The following is a 20,812-nucleotide window of genomic DNA, read 5'->3' on the forward strand; positions in this document are numbered from 1 at the left end:
GGTGGGTATCACTTCAGAAATGTGATACTGTGCTACATGAAGAAGGAATTTGTATTATTCACTAGCCACAAACCTTTTAACCATTGAGAAACCACTGAAACATTCTTCAGGCTTCTAGAAACCCCAGATATGATGTCAGCAGGACACACCTCCCTGCCATGGCCCCAGAAGTCCTGTCACTGGAAGTGACATCGCCTAGACACTCCCACCAGATGTGACATCATGCTCCATCTCCCCCCACCCCAATTCCAGAAATGGCCCAGTAGTCTACTCCACTGGTCTGGGAACAGGGCTGGAGCAGGCATCCACCACTCCATTGCTCACTGCCACAATACCGTTAAATTAAAATGAGAGTAGTGACCCCTCACGGGACTCCAGTCACTACCACATGTGATGAACATCAGCCAGCAAGAATTTTTATGACTGTCACTCCTTCCCTTTCTACTCCTCCAGGCCCATCAATGGTCATGCCCCCCCCCATGACCATTGGTCAGCATATCCATATATGGTCATCTCACCCCAAATTTTTAAATTAAAAATATTAAAAATTAACTAACTTCCTCCCAAACAGGGAAACCCTTTTGAGACAATAAAGAAACCCCAGGGTTTCATGCAACCCATGTTTTAAAAGCCTGAGATAAATATTTATTGTTACTCACATGTCACTGTGGTTTACTGTGAATCAGTGTACTGTCAAACATAACAGTGTTTTCAATCATTCATCAACATGTATCCTAGCATGAGCAAAATGCATTTTTGTTTGCACAAGGAGGGAGGATTGGTGACTTCTGTCTGTTTCCCACTTGAGTTAATATATGCTATTCCAAAGAGTTCCCCAGCCCTGAGGTGAGCAGAGTTCTGATTGCGGTTCTTTAAATCCAACCCACTGTTATTAAAGACTGTTCTTTTAAAAGTTACATGAATGACACCTACTCTAGACAGGTGGCCAGAATATGTATAATAGGTTATTCAATGATAAACTATAATTATTGGAAATGAGTATCCATCAGTACTGTTTGCACTCCATTATACTAAACTCCCTTATACTAAATGTTACACTCCCTTATACTAAATGTTGCTGTGACACCTGCTTTGAGGTAATAAGAGATGAAAATCTTTCATGTTAGTTGAGAGCCAGTTTGGAGTAGTGGTTAGGAGTGCGGACCTCTAATCTGGCATGCCAGGTTCGATTCTGCGCTCCCCCACATGCAACCAGCTGGGTGACCTTGGGCTCGCCACAGCACTGATAAAGCTGTTCTGACCGAGCAGTGATATCAGGGCTCTCTCAGCCTCACCCACCCCACAGGGTGTCTGTTGTGGGGAGAGGAATGGGAAGGCGACTGTAAGCCGCTTTGAGCCTCCTTCGGGTAGGGAAAAGCAGCATATAAGAACCAACTCTTCTTCTTCTTCTTCAAAATGCAACAGAAATTCATGCTGTGTCCAAGGCTGCTACTTCCTAAAATGGCATACTAAGAGAAGGCTATGTATTCAGCCTCTTGGTTAGTCAACTAGCAAGTCTTCAGATTCTGGATAACAACTTTCAGTTTGTATTAACATTACACAGAAGGCATTAAAACATGATCCAAGACACCTTGCTCCCATCCCTGTCAGCTGAAACCCAGCAGGTCTTTGTTCTTGCTCAGAAACAGAGTAAATAAAACAAATCACTTACAGGGTCCATCTCCATATAAATAACTAGTAATTTACCCAGTAATTGAAGCACTCAGTATATTTTACCACCCATGCCATTTGGCCCTGAAAGCATGTGACTATATGGTGATATACTGTTGTTTTTCCCTGATTCCGCATCATGTAGCCTTCCTCGGTCCACAGCATGTAGGAAGTTCATGAACATGTAGGAAGTTCATGAACCAGTCCCCATCATTCTTTGACCGATAGAGTCTACTGTGCTCCATCATTATCTGACAGCTACCTATACTTATTTCTGTTAACATTTGCTATTATTAATAATGTGTTTTCTGTAGTTCAATCCAATCTGAAGGGTCAAGAAATAAAGTTACAAGAATTGTCGGGGGGGGGGGTTGTCCTTGCATTGTTGATTTCCTTTTGCCTTCGAGTCTTTTCCTCCTTCTGTGCACCCAGTTATTGCTGCTTTTTTCCTGACTGATTTTGTTCCTGGAGCTGCAGGAGGAGCAGTTTCAAGGGACTCCTGCTGTGTATGTCAGTTGAACCTGGGGAGAGCTACCTGAGGCACTTGTACAAAGCTCAGCTGATCCTGTTCCAGCTAAAAAGTCACTGCTGTCATAGTGGTTCAGCATCTCTCCGTACAAGTGCATGCTGTCTTTCCCAGGTAGCTGCATTAGAAGTCCTCTGGTCACTTTCTGTTACCTTCCCACAGTATCCTTCAGGGTAATTCTAAACTTCAGTTAAGTGTCCTAGTGGGCCATTTGTTTTAATGCTCTTAAGATAAAAACCTGAATTCTTATGCCTTCTCCTTCTTTGTTCAAGAGTTTTCACTCATAGTTAATATTCAAATATCATAGTCGTTGTTAATGAAATATCAGTATTCACAAATGCCTCCATTGGATGCTTCTTGGTGTTGTTCCAAGAATTTCAAACTTAATCTACATCCCTTTAAACAGTAAAAGTCATCGTAGGTTTCCAGTCAAATCGATTAGTTGTTGATCTTGTCTTTAGCCAGGTCACAATATCTAAAACAAATAGAACAAAAAAATCATCAGTAAAATAGGAAGTTGGATCCTAGCACATAAAAGTTACCTACTACTTAGGGAATAACACTGCAAGGTCAGCAGCCTGCAAAACTGGTGGTCCAGTGGGCAGTATGCATTAGTTGATGAGCTAATGTCTTTTTCCTGTGTGCAGAAGGAAATTCTTCATTTTTCTATTGCTATACTTCCTACAGCAGATGATCACTTTAGGAATGAGGTCACCATGGAGAAAGGGAAGAGCATCTTTCTGTCTCTTCCATTCTGTCTCCTCACTGATAGAAGAGAGGGAAGAAGATGATGGGAGTGCAGGAGTGGGATCAGTTTGACAGAGACAGAATGAAGTTGAAATGTATATCCACTTAGACTGGTCTAATCTGCTTTTACAGTGGTCTGTTTCTGTGAACTTTTTGCAAAGCAAGACTTGCTTCCTGCTGTTACTGCTTCCTACTGACCCCCCCCCCAATATATTGCTGACAACCTTTGCTCAGGATCACTGGGTCCCTAGGAACTACTTATAGGGCAAGGTGGGGGCCTGCAGCTGGAGTTAGACATCTGTAGAAATTGTCACCTGCTGTTCTGCATGCAGAATGCATTCCATCTGACAAACGTTTGTGTGAATGGATTTGGTACAACTATGCTGTAATCCTTTGAGTAGGAGCAGTTTGTGTGAGCAATATCAATGTTTCTATTTCATCAACACTAATTATTTTTAACCCTTTGATTGCTTTTTCCTGTCTGAGAAAGGAAAACAATGTATGTAACATGTAGTCATTTTTTAAAATGTTGTCTCTGTTTTTTACAGGACATCAAATTATATTATTCAGAAGAGTCTAACAGGGTATCAGATTTTTTGATCACTTCTCAGAAGCTTGACAGATCAAGTACAGTTCTTATGGAGACAGTGTCTTCCCAGGGAGATGCAACCCCCTTTTTAAGAATAGCTTCCTCCCTGACTCCTGAATTATTTGAAGAGCAGCAAAAGATCAAAATGCTTCTTAAGCAGTTCAAGCAAGTGAATTTATCCGCAGCAATGCGCCCTTTGAACAAGAGTTTCATCAAAGATGACCACTGGAAAGCCACAGATGAAATTCAGGAGAAACGAAGAGGTTTCCTTTATAATTTCTGCAAAAAATATATTAAAGAAAGCAAACCCTTAATTCACCTCATGCGCATGGTATCCAGAATATATGTGGAAGATAAGCACAAACTCTTGTATTGTGAAGTGCCTAAGGCAGGCTGTTCTAACTGGAAAAGGGTTTTGATCGTACTCAATGGTCTTGCCAAATCAACTTTTAATATTACCCACAATACTGTGCACTATGGAAAGCATCTGAAGAAACTAGATAGTTATGATTTAAAAGGGATACACATGCGACTACAGACATACACAAAAATTATATTTGTACGGGATCCCATGGAAAGATTAGTATCTGCATTTAGAGATAAATTTGAACACCCCAACAACTACTACCACCCTGTATTTGGGAAGCCAATTATTAAGAAATACCGACACAACGCAGATAGAGAAGCATTGTCAACAGGCTCAGGAGTACAATTCAGGGAGTTCATTCAGTATTTGTTAGATTCCCATCGTCCAATAGGGATGGACATACATTGGGAACAGATCAGCAAATTGTGTCACCCTTGTATTATCAACTATGATTTCATTGGTAAATTTGAAACTTTGGAGGAAGATGCCAGTTATTTTTTGAGACTAATAGGTGCTCCAGAAGACCTAACATTTCCTAATTTCAAAGATCGACATTCCACTGATGAAAGAACAAATTCAGAAGTTGTGAGACAGTACCTGGCAGAGATTCCTGCTACAGAGAGACAGATGATTTATGATTTTTATTCTCTGGATTATTTAATGTTCAACTATAGTGTACCACATATAGAACCCTGATCTGGTTTAGGTTAATGCTCAAACACTTTTATCTTACAACTCTGAGTGTAAGAAGCAGCTGATTGCAGAAGCAATTGGCATAAATTATAGGAATGACGCATGAGAATAATTACGCATTGGTCTGGAAAACATTTCTATATTGAACAGTCATGGTGAGAGGCGGTATGTAAATTGAATGAATATATATAAAATAAATAAATAAAAAGGGTGCAGTGTTAGGGACCTAAACTTTATGACATTAAATCCAGCATTCTCATAATGATTTGAAAACCTCCCAAATAACTTGGTTTGATTGCATTGTTTCAGAAATAACCTGACAGGTCAAGAATGTAGTTTGTTCTTTCTGGGAATACCAGTTAGAAGCCAGCTTTCAAAATGTATTTAATATACTGTATATGATTCATATAACATCAGGATGGGTTGGTTGGCTCCATATGAAAGCCAGGTAACAGGGATCCCTCTAGTCTCACTGCATGTGTGAAACGCAATGTGGCTGCACAGACCAAAATGTATTACAAAAGCAGCACTCCAGCTGTTTAAGCAAAGGAGACCCATAGCAACTACATCCAGCCCTCCTATCATGCTCCTGATACAATAAAAACAAAGGACTTATTTCCAGACTTCTGTCCCTGAAAAACTGCATTTTTTAATTATTGCAGTTGCAATTATTGCAACTTCAACAACCCTTCTCTTTATTATTATGAGTAGAAAAATTAAAAAAGTAACTCCTCAGCCCCATTTCTGGTTGCTGGTTTGGATTTAATCTGTTACCCTAGCCTCATAGCTGGCATCATGATTCTGTCTCTGGGCCTCCTTCTCGGCCTGGTCAGTTTCATCCCCTGACACTGCTTTGTTATCACTGAGGATCCCCCCTTCTCTCCAAATGAGGCTCGTATTTCTTATTTCCTTTTGTATGTTTATTCCACCATAGACAGGCATGTTCTTCAGGCCAGGGAATACTTTTTATGTGCTGTTTTCCATACTGTTTTTCTCCCATTCTGTAATTTTCATTACCACTTTACCATATTGTGTAATTTGGGTTTTTTTCCCCTGCTTATGAAATAAAAACCTGTCTAAGTCCCCCCCCCCACACCCTTTTCAGAAATTGATCTGAATCTGGATTTTGGTATACACAAGCTAATGGTGCCAAGTCCTGAAGTACAGTTGGCCCTTTGCCTGTGTGTGTGTGCCGACCGGCACATAGATGCCCGCCAGTGCCTCCCCTCCACCCTCAGCGATGCAGCGCTGGCTGCTTCGGGCACGAGGGCTGCTCCAGACACCAAAGCGACCAACCCTATCCTGAAGTACCCAAATACATGTTTGTTCTATGCTAGAAGGGGGATGTCTTTGCACATTACAGCCCCAAAATGTGCATACTAATTTAGAATCATAGAGTCATAGAGCTGAGAGGGGTCATATAGGCCATCTAGTCCAACCCCATGGTCAATGCAGGATCAGCCTAAAGCATCCAGCATAAGTATCTGTCCAGACACTGACTGAAGTCTGTCAGTCAGGAGAAGCTCACCACCTCCTTAGGCAGTCAATTCCATAGCTGACTGGAATTTTTTTTCCTGATATCTAGCCAATATTGTTCTCCATATAGTTTAAACCCATTCCTGCGGGTTCTATCCTCTGCTGCTAACAGGAACCTTTCCCTGCCCTCTAAGTGACAACCTTTCAAATACTTAAAGACAGCAATCATGGCCCCTCTCAGCCTCTTCTTCAGGCTGAACATTGCGAAGTCCTTCATCCTTTCCTCATAGGGCTTGGTCCTCAGGCCCTGGAACATTCTCATCACTCTCCTCTAAGCCCGCTCATTTTTGTTCATGTCCTTCTTGAAGTGAGGCCTCCAGAACTGCACCCAGCACTCCAGGTGGGGACTGGCCAATGTGGTATACAGGTATACAGTGGGACTATGACATCTTGTAATTTTGATGTGATGCTTTTGTTGATACAGCCCATGACTGCATTCATCTTCTTTACAGCTGTATCACACTGCTCGTATTTAGCTTACAGTCTGTAAGTACTCCGAGATCATGTTTACACACACTGTTACCCAGAAGTATATCTCCCATCCAGCATGGGATTTGAGTAACAGTACACTTCCCCATGCAGCTAAGAAAACACATCCAGAAGCCAGCTTCCACATATGCATGTTGCCCTGTTGTTATGTGCGAAGTCGTGTCCGACCATCGGGACCCCATGGACAATGATCCTCCAGGCCTTCCTGTCATCTACCATTCCCCGGAGTCCATTTAAGCTCACACCTACTGCTTCAGTGGCTCCATCCAGCCACCTCATTCTCTGTTGCCCTAACTGAATGTTATTTCCTAATACCAACTTTGTTCTCCCTTCAAACTGCTGATGCCACCAAGGTTTTATTCTTTACTTGTCTAATGAGAGACAGGATTTTGCAAAGGATTTTTACTGAAAGAAAAAGTGGCAAAGGAGTGTCATGTTTTAGAATTAGATGCCCTCCATACAGAAATCCTATGTAGATCCACTCAGAATTCAATGGGACTAACTACCTATTTTTCTTGCCAAACTCCCCCAGTTCTCTATCTGTGTTAAACTTTTCTTAGTCAGGGCTGAATTCAGACTGAATATTCCTCAGCATTCAGTTCAGAAGTCTTTCTTTGTTCTATTGATGCCAAACAATCAGATCTCTTGGAGCAGCCTGTGAAGAATTAACCCTTCACAGTTGTTTATCTGTTTACATAAGATGGAGAAAATGAACTCATTTGCAAAAAAAATGTAAAACACTCTTAAGGAAACTTGTATCCTTCCAAGAGAAAAGAAGATGGCAAAGAAATTGGAACACCCTGTTTGGTGTAATGGATAGGAGTGCGGATTTCTAATCTGGCATGCTGGGTTCAATTCTGTACTCCCCTACATGCAACCAGCTGGGTGACCTTGGGCTCGCCACAGCACTGATAAAACTGTTCTGACCGAGCAGTGATATCAGGGCTCTCTCAGCCTCACCCACCCCACAGGGTGTCTGTTGTGGGGAGAGGAAAGGGAAGGCGACTGTAAGCCGCTTTGAGACTCTTTCGGGTAGAGAAAAGTGGCATATAAGAACCAACTCTTCTTCTTCTTCTTCTTCTTCTTCTTCTTGGTTGACTGCAAATGTTGTAAACAACCGTAAGCTTACAGGTAGGGAAATATAAATACCAGTCTAGGTTCCTGATATTTGCGGAGGGCCTACATTTTTCACTAGACCTGAACCCAGTGCAACTATGCCTCGTGCAACTCCCAGGCTGTGTCACCACCAGTAGCTTGCTCAGTGTGGTTCCTGGGCTGAGCCAGCATGGCTGGTGCATTTCCTGGGCTGTGGTCGCAGCATGCCCAATGCAGATCTCAGGCTGTGTAGCCACTGCTCCTGGTGGACCTAGTGTGGAGTCCTTTGCTGCACCTGTGCCAACACCTCCACTAAGCCCATTGCAGAGCCTCAGGCTGTGTAGCTACTGCTGGTGCTGAGCCCAGTGCACCCTGGGACCACTGCTGCCCCTGTTCTTACACAGTGAATGCTTGAATGCTACTGTAACTTTTGGGAGATATAAACCCATCTTTTTTTTTTTCATTTTCAGATTTTTCTGCACCTGGGGAGTCCCCCAAATGTGCAGAAATATGTTTAGCCTCCACATGGTTCCAGTCTGTTGATTTAGATATCCACAGATCACAGCCACAGGTAGATAATAGTACATAGATGATGGAACAAAATTTAAGTTCAGTGGCAGCTTTAAGACAAACAGCATTTAATTCTGGGTATAAGCTTTTGTGAGCATGTACACTTCAAGAAATGTGCATGCACATGAAAGCTGGAATTAAATTTCATTGGTCTTAAAGGTGCTTCAGACCAACATGGCTGCCCACCTCAGTATATAGATGATGACCATATAATAAGACTTACAGAAAAGTAAGATCAGATCCCTACAAATTCTGATATTGCCTCACATGCTGTTAGTAAAACTACAGCATGGTTTAAGATTTACATGCATTATGTGCATTAGCATTGTTCTAAAGTTTTAGTATATTAATGGTTCTTACTGAGCTCCCTGGATCTTTTAAAGTGAGAATTTTTGGTCTGGATTCATTTCTGTTCCTCTTTTGAATAATGTGATGTCTACATCATTTGAAGGTGCACTCAGATCTTTGGTGGCCAGAGTATATGTTCAGTCTGCTAAATCATACTTGGATGGTTATAATAGGGGAGCGAGGGTTGTTGGGCACCTGTGTTTGCTGAAATTATCCCAGTATATCTCAAAACTGTTTGTAGAGGTTTCTTTTATTATAATCTACCCCCAAAAAAGTTACACAGAAATATTACAAACTAACCAATAAACAATGAATCTGTCTATATAGACTTCATCAGTTGTATTACTCTATCCATATGCAGAGATTGGTTGTTTACTCTTTAGTTGGTATTTTATTATAAGCTGCTTTGGATTTATTTGTAGAAAGGTTTTCTAGACAATTTTCAATACCTAAATTTAAAAAAAAAACCTCTGTTCTAAGCCATAGGAGAAGGTCAGTGATGAAAAAGCTGACTAGGTAGGGTATAAAAATTCCTTTCTGAAGATTTTTTTTAAGGACAATGAAACAATAGCCAGGGAAGTTTAGGTGTAGGGTTGAGACCAGGAATTGGACTAGAAATGAGATTTTCAGACTGAATAAAACAACTGTTGATTTGAGTATTTTCTACAACTGGCATTAGCTCTGTTACGGTTTCAACCAGAAATTTTCTACAATTGATCTATGGCCCTCCCCCAGACAATCTTTTTCATATCTTTCAATATGGATTTCCAATATTGCCGTAATTTACAATTATGGTCTAAATATTAATTTGGTGGTTGCTTATCTGAATTAAAAGCTTAGAATAAATAATATTAACTTTTTCTGACTTCTTCAACAATATAGTATAGCATCTCACAAACTTTTGCATGTAGACAAATGCAGCTCTAGTCCATCCAGAGGCAATTCTTGGTCCCAGTCCTAAACGTTACTGCATGGCAGTTCATTCTTCATCACAATAGCTTATGCTGCAGCCGCTCATGTCTCCTTGTCCATGTTGTTCAGGGATTGTGCTGCATGGTGGTGAGAGACGATAAGGTGAGGTGGAAGGTGATTGTACCAGTCTTCACCTGGAGTCTTCCCCTTCCTCCTTTGTCCAAGCCCAGAATCACCACACGGAAGGGGCAACAAATGAAGAAAGAAGTTGAGAATGGGACAATAGCAGCAAAAAAAGGAAACTGTAGCGTAGTGTCACAATGACATTTTGTCTGAAATAGTTGAATAGCAGAAAAGCTATGTGCGTCCTCTCAGCTAAGCTTCCTAATTTGTGACACTCTTATTAAGAACCAGTATATTTTTCATATCTTTCTCATCAGTGTTTTTTTTAATAAGCTGGATTCTTGTGTGATTTATTCTAACTTCAGTGCCCCCTTGATTTTCCTGAATCCCTTTCTTGACTTGGACATTATGAAAATAACTACTTTTTCCCTCTTTTTTGTGCTATAGAGCAAAACAGTACATGTAAAATGTTCTTGAAAAGTAGCTATGGAGCAATTTCTCAGTTGTGTGGCTTAATGGTTGAGATAATTGTGTTATGAGATAATAAGATCATTAGGAACGGTCTCTTCTCTATACTCTTACATAGTCCATTTTTAAAACTACAGAACAGCACCAAAGATGGATTTGATGTTTGTATTGTCCTTGTGTTGTGCTATTTTTCTTCACACCCAAACCAACTGTGAATGATGTTCAGACCTGAATTATATTTGGGGCAATTCAGGAGAATAAATTTTGGCACTGACTTCAGGCTGTGCACCGAACATTCTGTTCTCTTCCTCCCTACCCCCATGTTGTTGTTCTTCTTTTCTCTTTGTCTGGTAACGTTTTCTACTTCCAACTTTACTTCTTTGTTCCCACATAGTTGCCAATGAGTTCAAGTGGCTTGTGTATTTCCATCTTAACTGGATGCCAATCTGTGTGGCAACCTTTTCCAATGGATACTGAAAATATATGATGTTGAACATTTAGAATTTGAATAACTGTTTTAAAGCTTAAAAATTGCAGCCCACTCAATGGCTAAATTACCCACCCTTGTAGCTAAATTACCCACCCTTGTGGCTAAAACATGTGGCCACAGAGCTGAAAGCAATCATAAAACTTGCAACATCAGCATAATAAAATTACAATAAGAATCCCTATCAAACAAACAATATTGTAAAACTCTAAAACGAGTGAATGTGTACGTTAGTAAGACTTATACATTTAGAACAGATATATTTCATATAACATTTAAATTTTTTTTTAAAAAGCAACCTATCAAAGTTTTTTTTTTTTGTAGAATTGCTGCCAGAGACATAGGCTGACAGGACAAAATTCAGGTCAAATATGATTATCACATCTAAATCCTGATTTTTAAAAAATCGGTATTGAAGGGGTGGGAGTGAACATGCCAAAATCTATTAGGTTTTCAATGAATGTACTTATAAATCACATTTAGAGCTGTATAGGAAGTACTAAAAGATTCTTTCTCTTTTTTGCACTTTCACGATAGTGTGAAGAGAAAATGTGTGCCTTTCCCTTTTTCCCTTCAGGAGACATAGAAGCTATTTCTGCACCAGGATTCATCAGTCCTTGGTTGCTTCCTTTATAGTGGGAAAGGTGGTCAAGTAAACAGTGGTCAAGTAAACAGTGTAGGTGCAACAAGGTGGTCAAGTAAACAGTATTTCTTGTAAGTAGTTTTGGGTCCTTAAAATCTGTTTTTAAACTTGTTGCACCAAATCATCTGTCATCTCATGAAAACAAAATTCTTGTGAAGAAATAATTTTCATTTTTACAAGCAAAGGAAACAGACATTAAAAGATTGGGATTGAGAGGCACTATTCTGCGGTGGTTGAGGAGGGTGGGTGTCAGAAGCTGGTACTGGGGAACAGCTATAGGGTCCCACAAGGCTCCATCTTCTCCCATATTCTCTTGAATATGTACATGGAACCACTGCATGAAGTCATCCAGAAATTTAAACTAAGTTGTCACCAATATGCAGATGCAGCTCAGGTTTATCTCACACTTTCAGCTGATACGAGAGATGACGTAGAACCCCTTCATTGGTCCCAGGAGGCAGGTTAATAAACTGAAGTGTAAACCTGACAAGATGGAAGTGCTATTGGTGGGCAGAAGTTTAAACCATCGCCTATTCTGGATGGGATTGCACTCACCTTGAAGGAACAGGGCCATAGTCTGGTAGTGCTCTTGGACAGGCTGACTGCTGGATAAACAGGTGGCAATTTTGACTGGTTAGCCAGTTGTGGTCTTTCCCAAGCAGAAATGATCTAGCCACTGTCATAACATGCCCTGGTTACCTCCAGACTAGATTACTACAATGTAGCCTATATGGGGCTTCAACTGGTATAAATTGTTGCAGCCAGTTGTTGACTAGAGTGGGCTGTAGGGACCATTTCATGCATGTCTTGACCAAACCACACAATCCAAAGTGCTGGTCTTGACCTTCAAATCCCTATATGGATTGGGACCTAATGTACCTGAAGCTTGGCCTAATCCCTTATGAACCCTCCCAACCTTTACAGTTATCTTTAGGGGCCCTGCTCCAAGAGCTGCCACCTGAGATGAGGTGGGTGGCAACCTGGGTGGGGTTTCTCAGTCTTGGCACCAAAGCACTGGAACTCTCTCCCCAGGGAAATTATATCTGTCCCTTTCTTTTCTACCTTCTGCCAGAAGGTGAAGATCTTTTTTTCTTTGGCATTGCTTCAGTGATCCCTCCTTCCTAACACCGTTTATTATGTTTTGTATTTATTTGAACTCTGTGTTTCACTCTTTTAAAAGTTGTTTTAATGATGTATGTTTTTGGTTTAATAATAATGGTTTTATAATATAATTTTTATTATGTACTTTTTGAATTGTTAGCTGTCTTAGTGGCCCTCAATTAGAGTAGAAAGGCGAGATATAAATTTTTGTAAACAACAATAGTTGTTTATGCAAACTTACTGCAAGGTGTTGGAACTGATGATCTCATGCAGTTTTGAGCTAATCAGGCATGCATGCAAATGACTTTTAATGCAATACAACTCTAGAAGAGTAACTAAGCAAAACATACCTCTAAAGTTCATTTCAATGGAAAATGAGGCCATGATAATATTGAAGGACTGGTGTGCATTTGCATCCTGAATTATGTAAACAACGCTTATATAAGCATGCAGGGATCTAGAAGTCCAGAGTCATATCCATAACTGGTAATGATGTCCACAATATTTGTTTAAAAAATATTGTAATCATGACAGAAACATGATTAGAGTAGCGAATACTTTTCTAAAGACTAGGTAGCATCTCCTGAAAGGAGAAAGGCACCCTGGACCTATGAACTGAGAGAGGAAAAGGTGACGGTTGATCACATAGTTTCTTGTGTAGGAAATTCACGGGACTTTCTGTGTGTCCGTCTGGCATTCCCTCAGCGATCCCTTCTGTCTGCACTGTTTTGCATTGTCATTTTTATGTGTGGTTGTAAGACCTGTATGGTCCATGTTAGCCTGAGCTTGTCTCAAAAGCTAAGTATGGTTAGTGCTTGGATGGGAGAGACAGGTGATGGCAAATAACCTTTATTAATTTCTTGCCTTGAAAACCCTGTGTGGTTGCCGTAAGCCGTCTGCAACTTGATGCTACTTTCCACACATTTTACTGTATTATATGTGTATTTTAATTTGGTATTGTTTGGTTTTAATGTTTTTAATATGTGTTTTTATTGTGTATGTTTGTAATGTGTTAGCCATCTTGGTGGCCATGATGGCAGAAAAGCAGGATATAAATTTTGTATGTGAATTAAAAAATAATAAAAAAACTTCTTAAACACGCATGAGTTTCCATTAGTAGTGAAGATTCTTTATGCCTTTTCTATGAAAGAGCTGAAGAAGGTAGCCTTTGCTGGAGAAACCATTTCTGGACTAATGCCCTGACTTTGCACTTAGCATTTCTAGGGAAGGTAGTAGAAACAGCTGCTGTGGACTAAATGACATCATTCTTGGAAAAGTTTTGGTCTTGGACCCGGCCCAGTCAGGATTCTGGCTTGGCCATGGAGTTGAAACAGCACTTGTCACCCTGATGGACAACTTCCATCACCAGCTGGACCAGACTTAAAGTTTTGGTAATCACCTTCAAGGCCACACATGTCTGGGCCTACAAGTTCCTACCAGCTGGTGATCCCGGGCCCCAGGGAGGCTCATCTGGCCTTGACCAGAACCAGGGCTTTTTCTGTCCTGGCCCCCACATGGTGGAACAAGCTCTCAGAAGATCAGGGACCTGCCAGAGCTAAAACACTTCTGCAAGGCCTGCAAAATAGAGAACTTTGACCAAACTTTTGGTTGAGGCCAATGAAACAACTCCACCAACCAGAGCCCCTGAAGGCCCCTTCCACCACCAATGGCACCCAGCAGAGGCACAGGGCAACTCCTGATTCAGCAATGTCCCTAGAATGAGTTAAATCACAGTGTGCATGTAACCCATGTCACTTTTGTTTTAATAATTTCCATCAGTTTAGGATTTAGGCCTAGGGAGCCAAAGGTTACTGAGTATGAGCAGTAAGTTCAGTTGCTCACATATTAGTTGCAAAAGCCCCACCCCTCAGTCAGTCTGTCCCTGCAGCAGGAGAGGGAAGGCTTGACTGAGGGGAACTGCTAATTCTTTTGCAGGCCCAAGTCAGGGAGTGAACTTATGAGCAGCAGCAGCAAGTCAACTCCTGAAGTAGCAGATGAGAAGCAGCAGCCATGCACTTCTATACGTTCAAATTTGGACTTTCTTCTTCCAGTGTTCATTAGGATTGTTCTGTTCTGAGTGCCCTTTTGGAAGGACCCTGAAGACTTTGTTCCCTTAATGTTGCTATGCTCATAGCCACTGTGATTTTGTTCTATATCTAGTTTTGCAGTTCCGGAGTTTATAAATATTGCTATATTTAAAACTATTCAATGTCTGAAATGGTTTCTTTTCTTTTGAAGCAATTTCCCATCTTGTCAAGCCAAAAAGGTGCTGTCATTTATTGATTTGAACTCTCTCCATTATAAAGGGTTATATATGGGGGAAATGTTTGGCACCCAAATGTGGGGCAGCACCATTTACAGCATAATGATATTATAGGTATTAGCTTAGTGAAATTGCTTTAAAATTATATATAAATTAAACGGTAAATGGGATGTGTTTTCTATCAGATTAGGAAAAACACCCCTCAATGATACTATAATTCTAGAAGGAAACTGAGTCACTGAACCAACAGTTGGTGTTTCTTCCACACAACTTTCAGGGAGGGATGTATTTTCTCCTTCATCTCCTCAAGCACAGTCTACATGCAGTTAGCAACTACAGAGTTATAGATTTACAATGCTCTTCTGTTAGAAATATTATAAGTTCATATAAGTTTCTCTATGGTTTATAATCATGATAATATTTCTCTGTATTGTTACTACAAATCTTCATTGTAAAATGCCCGGAGCCATAAAGGAGGGCAGTATATATGTGTAATAAATAATAAAAAATAAAGCAATGATTTTAGAGACAGAACACACAGTAGCAATCCCATGACAAAAATGTAACGTGAATTGGCCATCTTTATTCACATTCAGACCCCCTCCCCTTTTCTTCCTCAAGCATTCCTTTTGCCAAAGGAAACAAGCTCTCCAAGGGAATGCACACCAGATGCACACTGCTTCCATTCTGCCAAAGCACTGCCATTTGTGGAGAAGCTAAATAAGAAAAGCCAGGCATTTGTCGTGTAAAATCGGCTCCACTTGGGCTTTCTATTCTGTTCACATTTATTATGCCTGTACTAAGTATCTTGGCTGGTTGCCAAAACCACTAGGATCAAACAATTGCAGGACTTTACAGAAAGTTCTTTTGCTCCTAGTGAAAATGAAGGATTTCTCAGCCTTCTGAAATGGGTCAGGCATTTCAATACTCCCTTCCAACACACACATACAAACAAACAAGATGGCAACTGTCTTGTAACTATAACAATACCTTTTTCTTTCCAATGTTTCAAACGACCCTGGAATAAACTGGACTTCAGCACTGAGGAGAGGTATAAACCATCCTTTGATTTTCTTAATGGTTTCATAAATTTTTCATCTACACAACCTGGATTTATTCAAGTTTTTCCCTAGCTAGTTGGTCTGTTGTGGACTTTTCACCTGAATGGTGTCGCAGATCTAACTACCCTGCTAAAAGACTCCATAGGTGTTTTCTCACAGCTAAAGTGAGACCTATTGTACTGATTCAAATTGACATTGAGTTTATTCTCAACACACTGATAAAAGAAAAAATTGAAGGAGCATTGTTACCCATCCATGCTCAGTCACCACAATTGCATGTGTTTGTCTCAGGAGTGCTGAATGTTTGTAAGCCAAAGGCTGCACCCCAATAAAATAATTCTAAAGAGAAAAATTAATAGAAGTATCAGTATTCGATGGAAGGTTATTTTGGGAGGTTCTGAGGGAATCACTGTGGCTCAGCCATAGAGCTCATGCGTTGCACCTCTAGCTAAAAGGAGGTGCTTGGGAAAACCTTCGTGTCTCTGGAGAAACAATGCCAAGCAGAATAGACCAAGAGTCCCCAATGAGGTGCCCTTGGGTGCCATGGCACCCACCTAAAACTTTCCTAGAGTCCTCCACGTGTTTTTAAAAGATTTTTTTAAAAAACCTTGCCTTAGCAACTGCTATCAGAACACAGGGGTCTTCACAGTGGTGACTGGAGAAAAACTATGGTAGCAACCATTTTGTGACAGGCATTTTGCGGCTGTGCCCACCACACTGTGTCAGAATTCGATAAGTGCCAAAATTTGACTCTGATTAAGCTCTGGATCTCCACAAGTTGACCACCCACATGTTTCTGAAATGCAGAGACAATTATACATGTTGGCATTAAGACTACATTTTCAGCGTATTTGTGTAATTTCAAAAACCTTCAAAAATTGCTCACCCCAACATGGGCTATCACAATTCTTCTTTCACATTGCCCTGGTGGAGCTAAATTGTGTGTTTGGGTAACATCAGGGATGGCATTTTAAGAACCTGCTTTGTATACCCAAACAAGGGAAGAGTTTTTCTATAACTGCAAATGAGCTAGCCAATGACCTCTTAAATTATTTAAGTGTTGCCAGATTTCTGGATCAGTAACTTCATGAACTATTCCTACACACTGGCTTCCTACATAATTTTATTTTTCAACTGTCCACAATTGCAACTTTTTCTAGTTATAAAAAGGATTTTTTAAAATCACGTTTGTACTTCCCACTTGGACATTTAAAGGTATTAAAACTGGAAGCTTGTAGATAATTGTTTCAATGATGCGTGTAGCTGAAAAGAATCTAACTTTGGCTTTGCAATGTGGTAATAAAAACTTAACATTGGCAGTCAAGCAAGCAGATACACAGCTCAATCTAGAAAGGAAGCACAGTGACCGCTTGGCATGTAGAAATGGGGAGGCCAATGCTGTGGGAAATCCAGCTCCATTTGTCCTCTGTGTTGGTCTACTTCTCCTTCAGGCTATTGTAACACCTTTTTAATGCCCTTAAAACTGAGCTTAGCATCTCTTAATATACACAATGCTGATTTTATGATTGCCTGAAAGCATTTTGCTACTTATTTATATTTCACCCTCCTTCAAAGGTTAAGGACATGATTAAAGACCAAATCATAAAATATGAAGTCACCCCCTCCCAATAAAACCAAATGAAACCTAATAAAACATCAACCCAATTTAATCATGCTTGTCTTTTGCTAAAACTGGGCCTCACTGTTTAATTTTTCATGCATAATCAAAGCATGTTCCTAAACGTACTGTATCCTTCCTAAAATTTCTCACAACTATTCCTCAACTGAGAATCCTTGATGTTTGCAAATTACCCTAAACTTTCTATTTTTAAGAAAAATCTGCTTGGGTGTGTGTATTTGAATAAAGAATTAAAGACTAAATTTTCAGACAGTGAAGTGGGAAGCCTTGCTTTATTATATAGACTCAAAAAAATAATTCCAATTATGTTCTCCAAAATTTGCACAAGAGTTACACAGGATGGAAACATAAAGTGGCTGAAGGACTGGGAGTTAGGAATGCGTCTTTGGTGAGCCAGCTTGGTGTAGTGGTTAGGAGTGCGGACTTCTAATCTGGCATGCCAGGTTCGATTCTGCGCTCCCCCACATGCAACCAGCTGGGTGACCTTGGGCTCGCCATGGCACTGATAAAACTGTTCTGACCGGGCAGTGATATCAGCGCTCAGCCTCACCCACCCCACAGGGTGTCTGTTGTGGGGAAAGGAATGGGAAGGCGACTGGAAGCCGCTTTGAGCCTCCTTCGGGTAGGGAAAGGTGGCATATAAGAACCAACTCTTCTTTTTCTTCTTTTACTTTGGGCTTGCCTGAAATGACCATTGATGGTTAATAACCTTCAATGGTTGTGGATGGTTCCTCAGAGGGAGATGAGATATCTCTGTAACTAAATGAGTGGGGGGGTTTGAGGGGGGTGACCTTTTAACTCATGGAAGTTGGCATGGGCATGAACAAGCTCTGAACTAAAGTTTATGACAAATTTTGAGTGGTTCTTGATTCCCAAATTTAACTTCATGACAGGTCAACTGGCACAAACTTTCCACTAATTTTCAAGCTGTTTGTGGAGGTTCATGCTAGTTAATGAATTGATACATTTCCAGACACACTGTCACCGCTCAATCCAATCCTGACCAAACAAGGGCTGGTAGAGCCACTGGGCACAAGCTTACCCTTAGTAGAACTTCAAGGCTCACATCAGCCTCTTGGGCAGAGATCTGGCCATGTGTGCCAAACAAAATGGTTTACTGTGCTGCAGTCATGCACACGTACTGCCTACTAAGTGTCATCATAAGAATTCCATGAGTATTCTGTGTGAAAGTAAAACCCATCATATTGTTTAAATGGAACAGGCCTTCACACTGCACTTCATGGTCGCAGATCAATTGGGCAATCTGAGACTCCCAACAGAGAAAGATAGATAACCCATACTATTTTTAAGTTGAAATTGTGTTCGGAGTGTGCACAAAATATGAAACCCCTAAAGCAGCAGGACAATCTAATGGGAAAATGTACACCAGGAACCAGTTAATCTGTTTATGTGCAGCTATGTGATAGAATATCCAACTAAAGAAACTTTCTGCTCCTCCTCCTCCTTCTGCTCCTTATTCACTTCATTTATCTTGGGTTTAATGGTTTAAAAATATTGAGGTTAATACTGGTATTTGGATTCCTATCAATATCTTAACTGGGGGGAAACCTCCCAAAGTCGTAGGGAAGGGTGGTATAAAAATCCGAATGAATGAATGAATGAATGAATGAATGAATGAATGAATGAATGAATGAATGAATGAATGAATGACAAAATATTTTGTGAAAGCTGGTCAACTGACACTAATCTCCCATTCAGACTTTGTTCAGTGGAGTGAGAAAACTGCCAGGTGACAACAGCAATTCTTTAGTTATTTTCTTCTTATTTTAAATAATAAGGTAGTAATACTGAATATGTTTACTTACATACTTGAGAACAGTCAAACACAATCTTTAACAGTAACTTTTCTCTGAGGTAAAAAATCTGGTGTTCAGAGATACACTTTCTTTTTCTTTTGTTCACATAAAGTTAACAATCTAGTTATGACATTGTTTCATTTGATATTCACAATATAGAAATAATGATTACTTTATATTTTCTGACAGATCCACCTGAACATGAACAGAGAGACTCTTAAGTCTAATCTTTCACTCTCTCACACACACACAACCATCAAAAGCTAATTGTTAAATGAACGCTCCCGTCATATTCCACTTCAATCTCAGAGTGTGCATGCAAGGATGTAAAACAATGATTCCAACAGTTTATACCCCCACCTTTTTCCTCAACAGTGACCCACAGCAGCATACATCGTTCTCAGTTTTATCCTCACAACAGTTCCGTGAAGTAAGTTAGGCTGAGAATGCATGATGGGGCCGGGGTCACTCAGCATGGCTGAATTTCTAGATATTAGTCAGATTCAAGAGGGTAGCTGTGTTGGTCTGAAGTTGCACAGCAAAATTTGAGTCCAATAGGACCGTTAAAACCAACAAAGATTTATTCAAGGTGTGAGCTTTCATGTGCAGGTAGACTTCCTCAGACACTCAAACAAATTCTAAGCACCAATCCACTCTATTGCTTAGTTTCTCCTAAAGACAGTAAAAACTTTAGTGTGAGTCTCTTGAATTAACTGACATTTTGTCTTTCATAGTTTCCTAGCAAAGGATTATGTATGTAACTCCTGTGGGAGAGATTCCACATACTCTGGAGATGGATAGTAAAATGAACCCCCTTGAATCATGGCCAGCAGCCATGTCAAAACCTCTTGACTGATTCCCCGTGGAATTCTTGATCTAAATGTCAGGGGACCAAGCTCCTAGTACAGCTTGATGAACTGACATGGCTAAAATTACAGGCCTGGAACTGTGAGGTTATGTATGCATGATAGATCTGAAATATTAAAAAAAAACAAAAACAAAAACTGGATCAATGCTCAGACGTGGAATATTATGCAGGGAAATTCTGGAATTTATTTTTGAAAAAACTATGATCTATAACCTGAAACCTAAAAACTATACTGTCTATTGTTTGCCTGTACCCCCATCCAAGATTTCAAGCTACCAATTAATGTTCCAACACTTTTCAGTGCCTTTATTTTTTTTCCCTTAAATTTTCTTTTTCATTAAATTTAAACAAAGTAAACCATTGTTTAAATTTAATGAAAAAACTACAGGCACTGAACATTGTTGGGCACATTAATTTTTACATACCAAAAGAGATGTGTATCATATTCAGTGGATACAATTGTCCACTTATCTCTTTCTTAGAATTCATTTATTTTCATTGTTGCTGTAACATCACTTGCATTACTCCTTGGATCCCGTTCACGAGCGAAGACATATAAGATTTTTAGCTTTGTTTTTGTTTGACATATAAACATTAGACTCAACAATCTCTTAAAATTTCAGTTATTATGTACAATTGTCATTTTATCCCTGCCAGGTCTAGCTCATAAATCAATGAACATTCAGACCTTACTCTGAATTTGCTATACTGCTTGCCTATTCACAATAGCATCCAATTAATTTTATGAAACAATTTTTAGAAATGGAAATTTTTAATGCAGAAAAATTAAACTCTGGGA

The 20,812-nt window shown here is 40.0% G+C and overlaps 1 protein-coding gene across 8 annotated transcripts in view; it reads left to right on the forward strand.

Annotated features, from left to right (window-relative positions):
- The window catches only part of CHST9 (carbohydrate sulfotransferase 9), an 83,632-nt gene extending 70,166 nt beyond the window's left edge, over positions 1-13,466 (forward strand). For 4 of the 8 annotated variants that reach the window (XM_077352551.1, XM_077352548.1, XM_077352550.1 and 1 more), the window contains exons 3-4: positions 2,149-2,311; positions 3,493-13,466. In XM_077352551.1, coding sequence (XP_077208666.1) covers positions 2,180-2,311; positions 3,493-4,596 — 1,236 coding nt within the window. In that variant the 5' untranslated portion in view covers positions 2,149-2,179 and the 3' untranslated portion in view covers positions 4,597-13,466. The remainder of the gene's footprint in view (positions 1-2,148; positions 2,312-3,492) is intronic. The other 4 variants (XM_077352552.1, XM_077352547.1, XM_077352545.1 and 1 more) reach the window with 1 other exon arrangement.
- The last annotated feature ends 7,346 nt before the right edge of the window (positions 13,467-20,812 follow it).

This window comes from Paroedura picta, chromosome 9, assembly GCF_049243985.1.
Source record: "Paroedura picta isolate Pp20150507F chromosome 9, Ppicta_v3.0, whole genome shotgun sequence".
NCBI lineage: Eukaryota > Metazoa > Chordata > Lepidosauria > Squamata > Gekkonidae > Paroedura > Paroedura picta.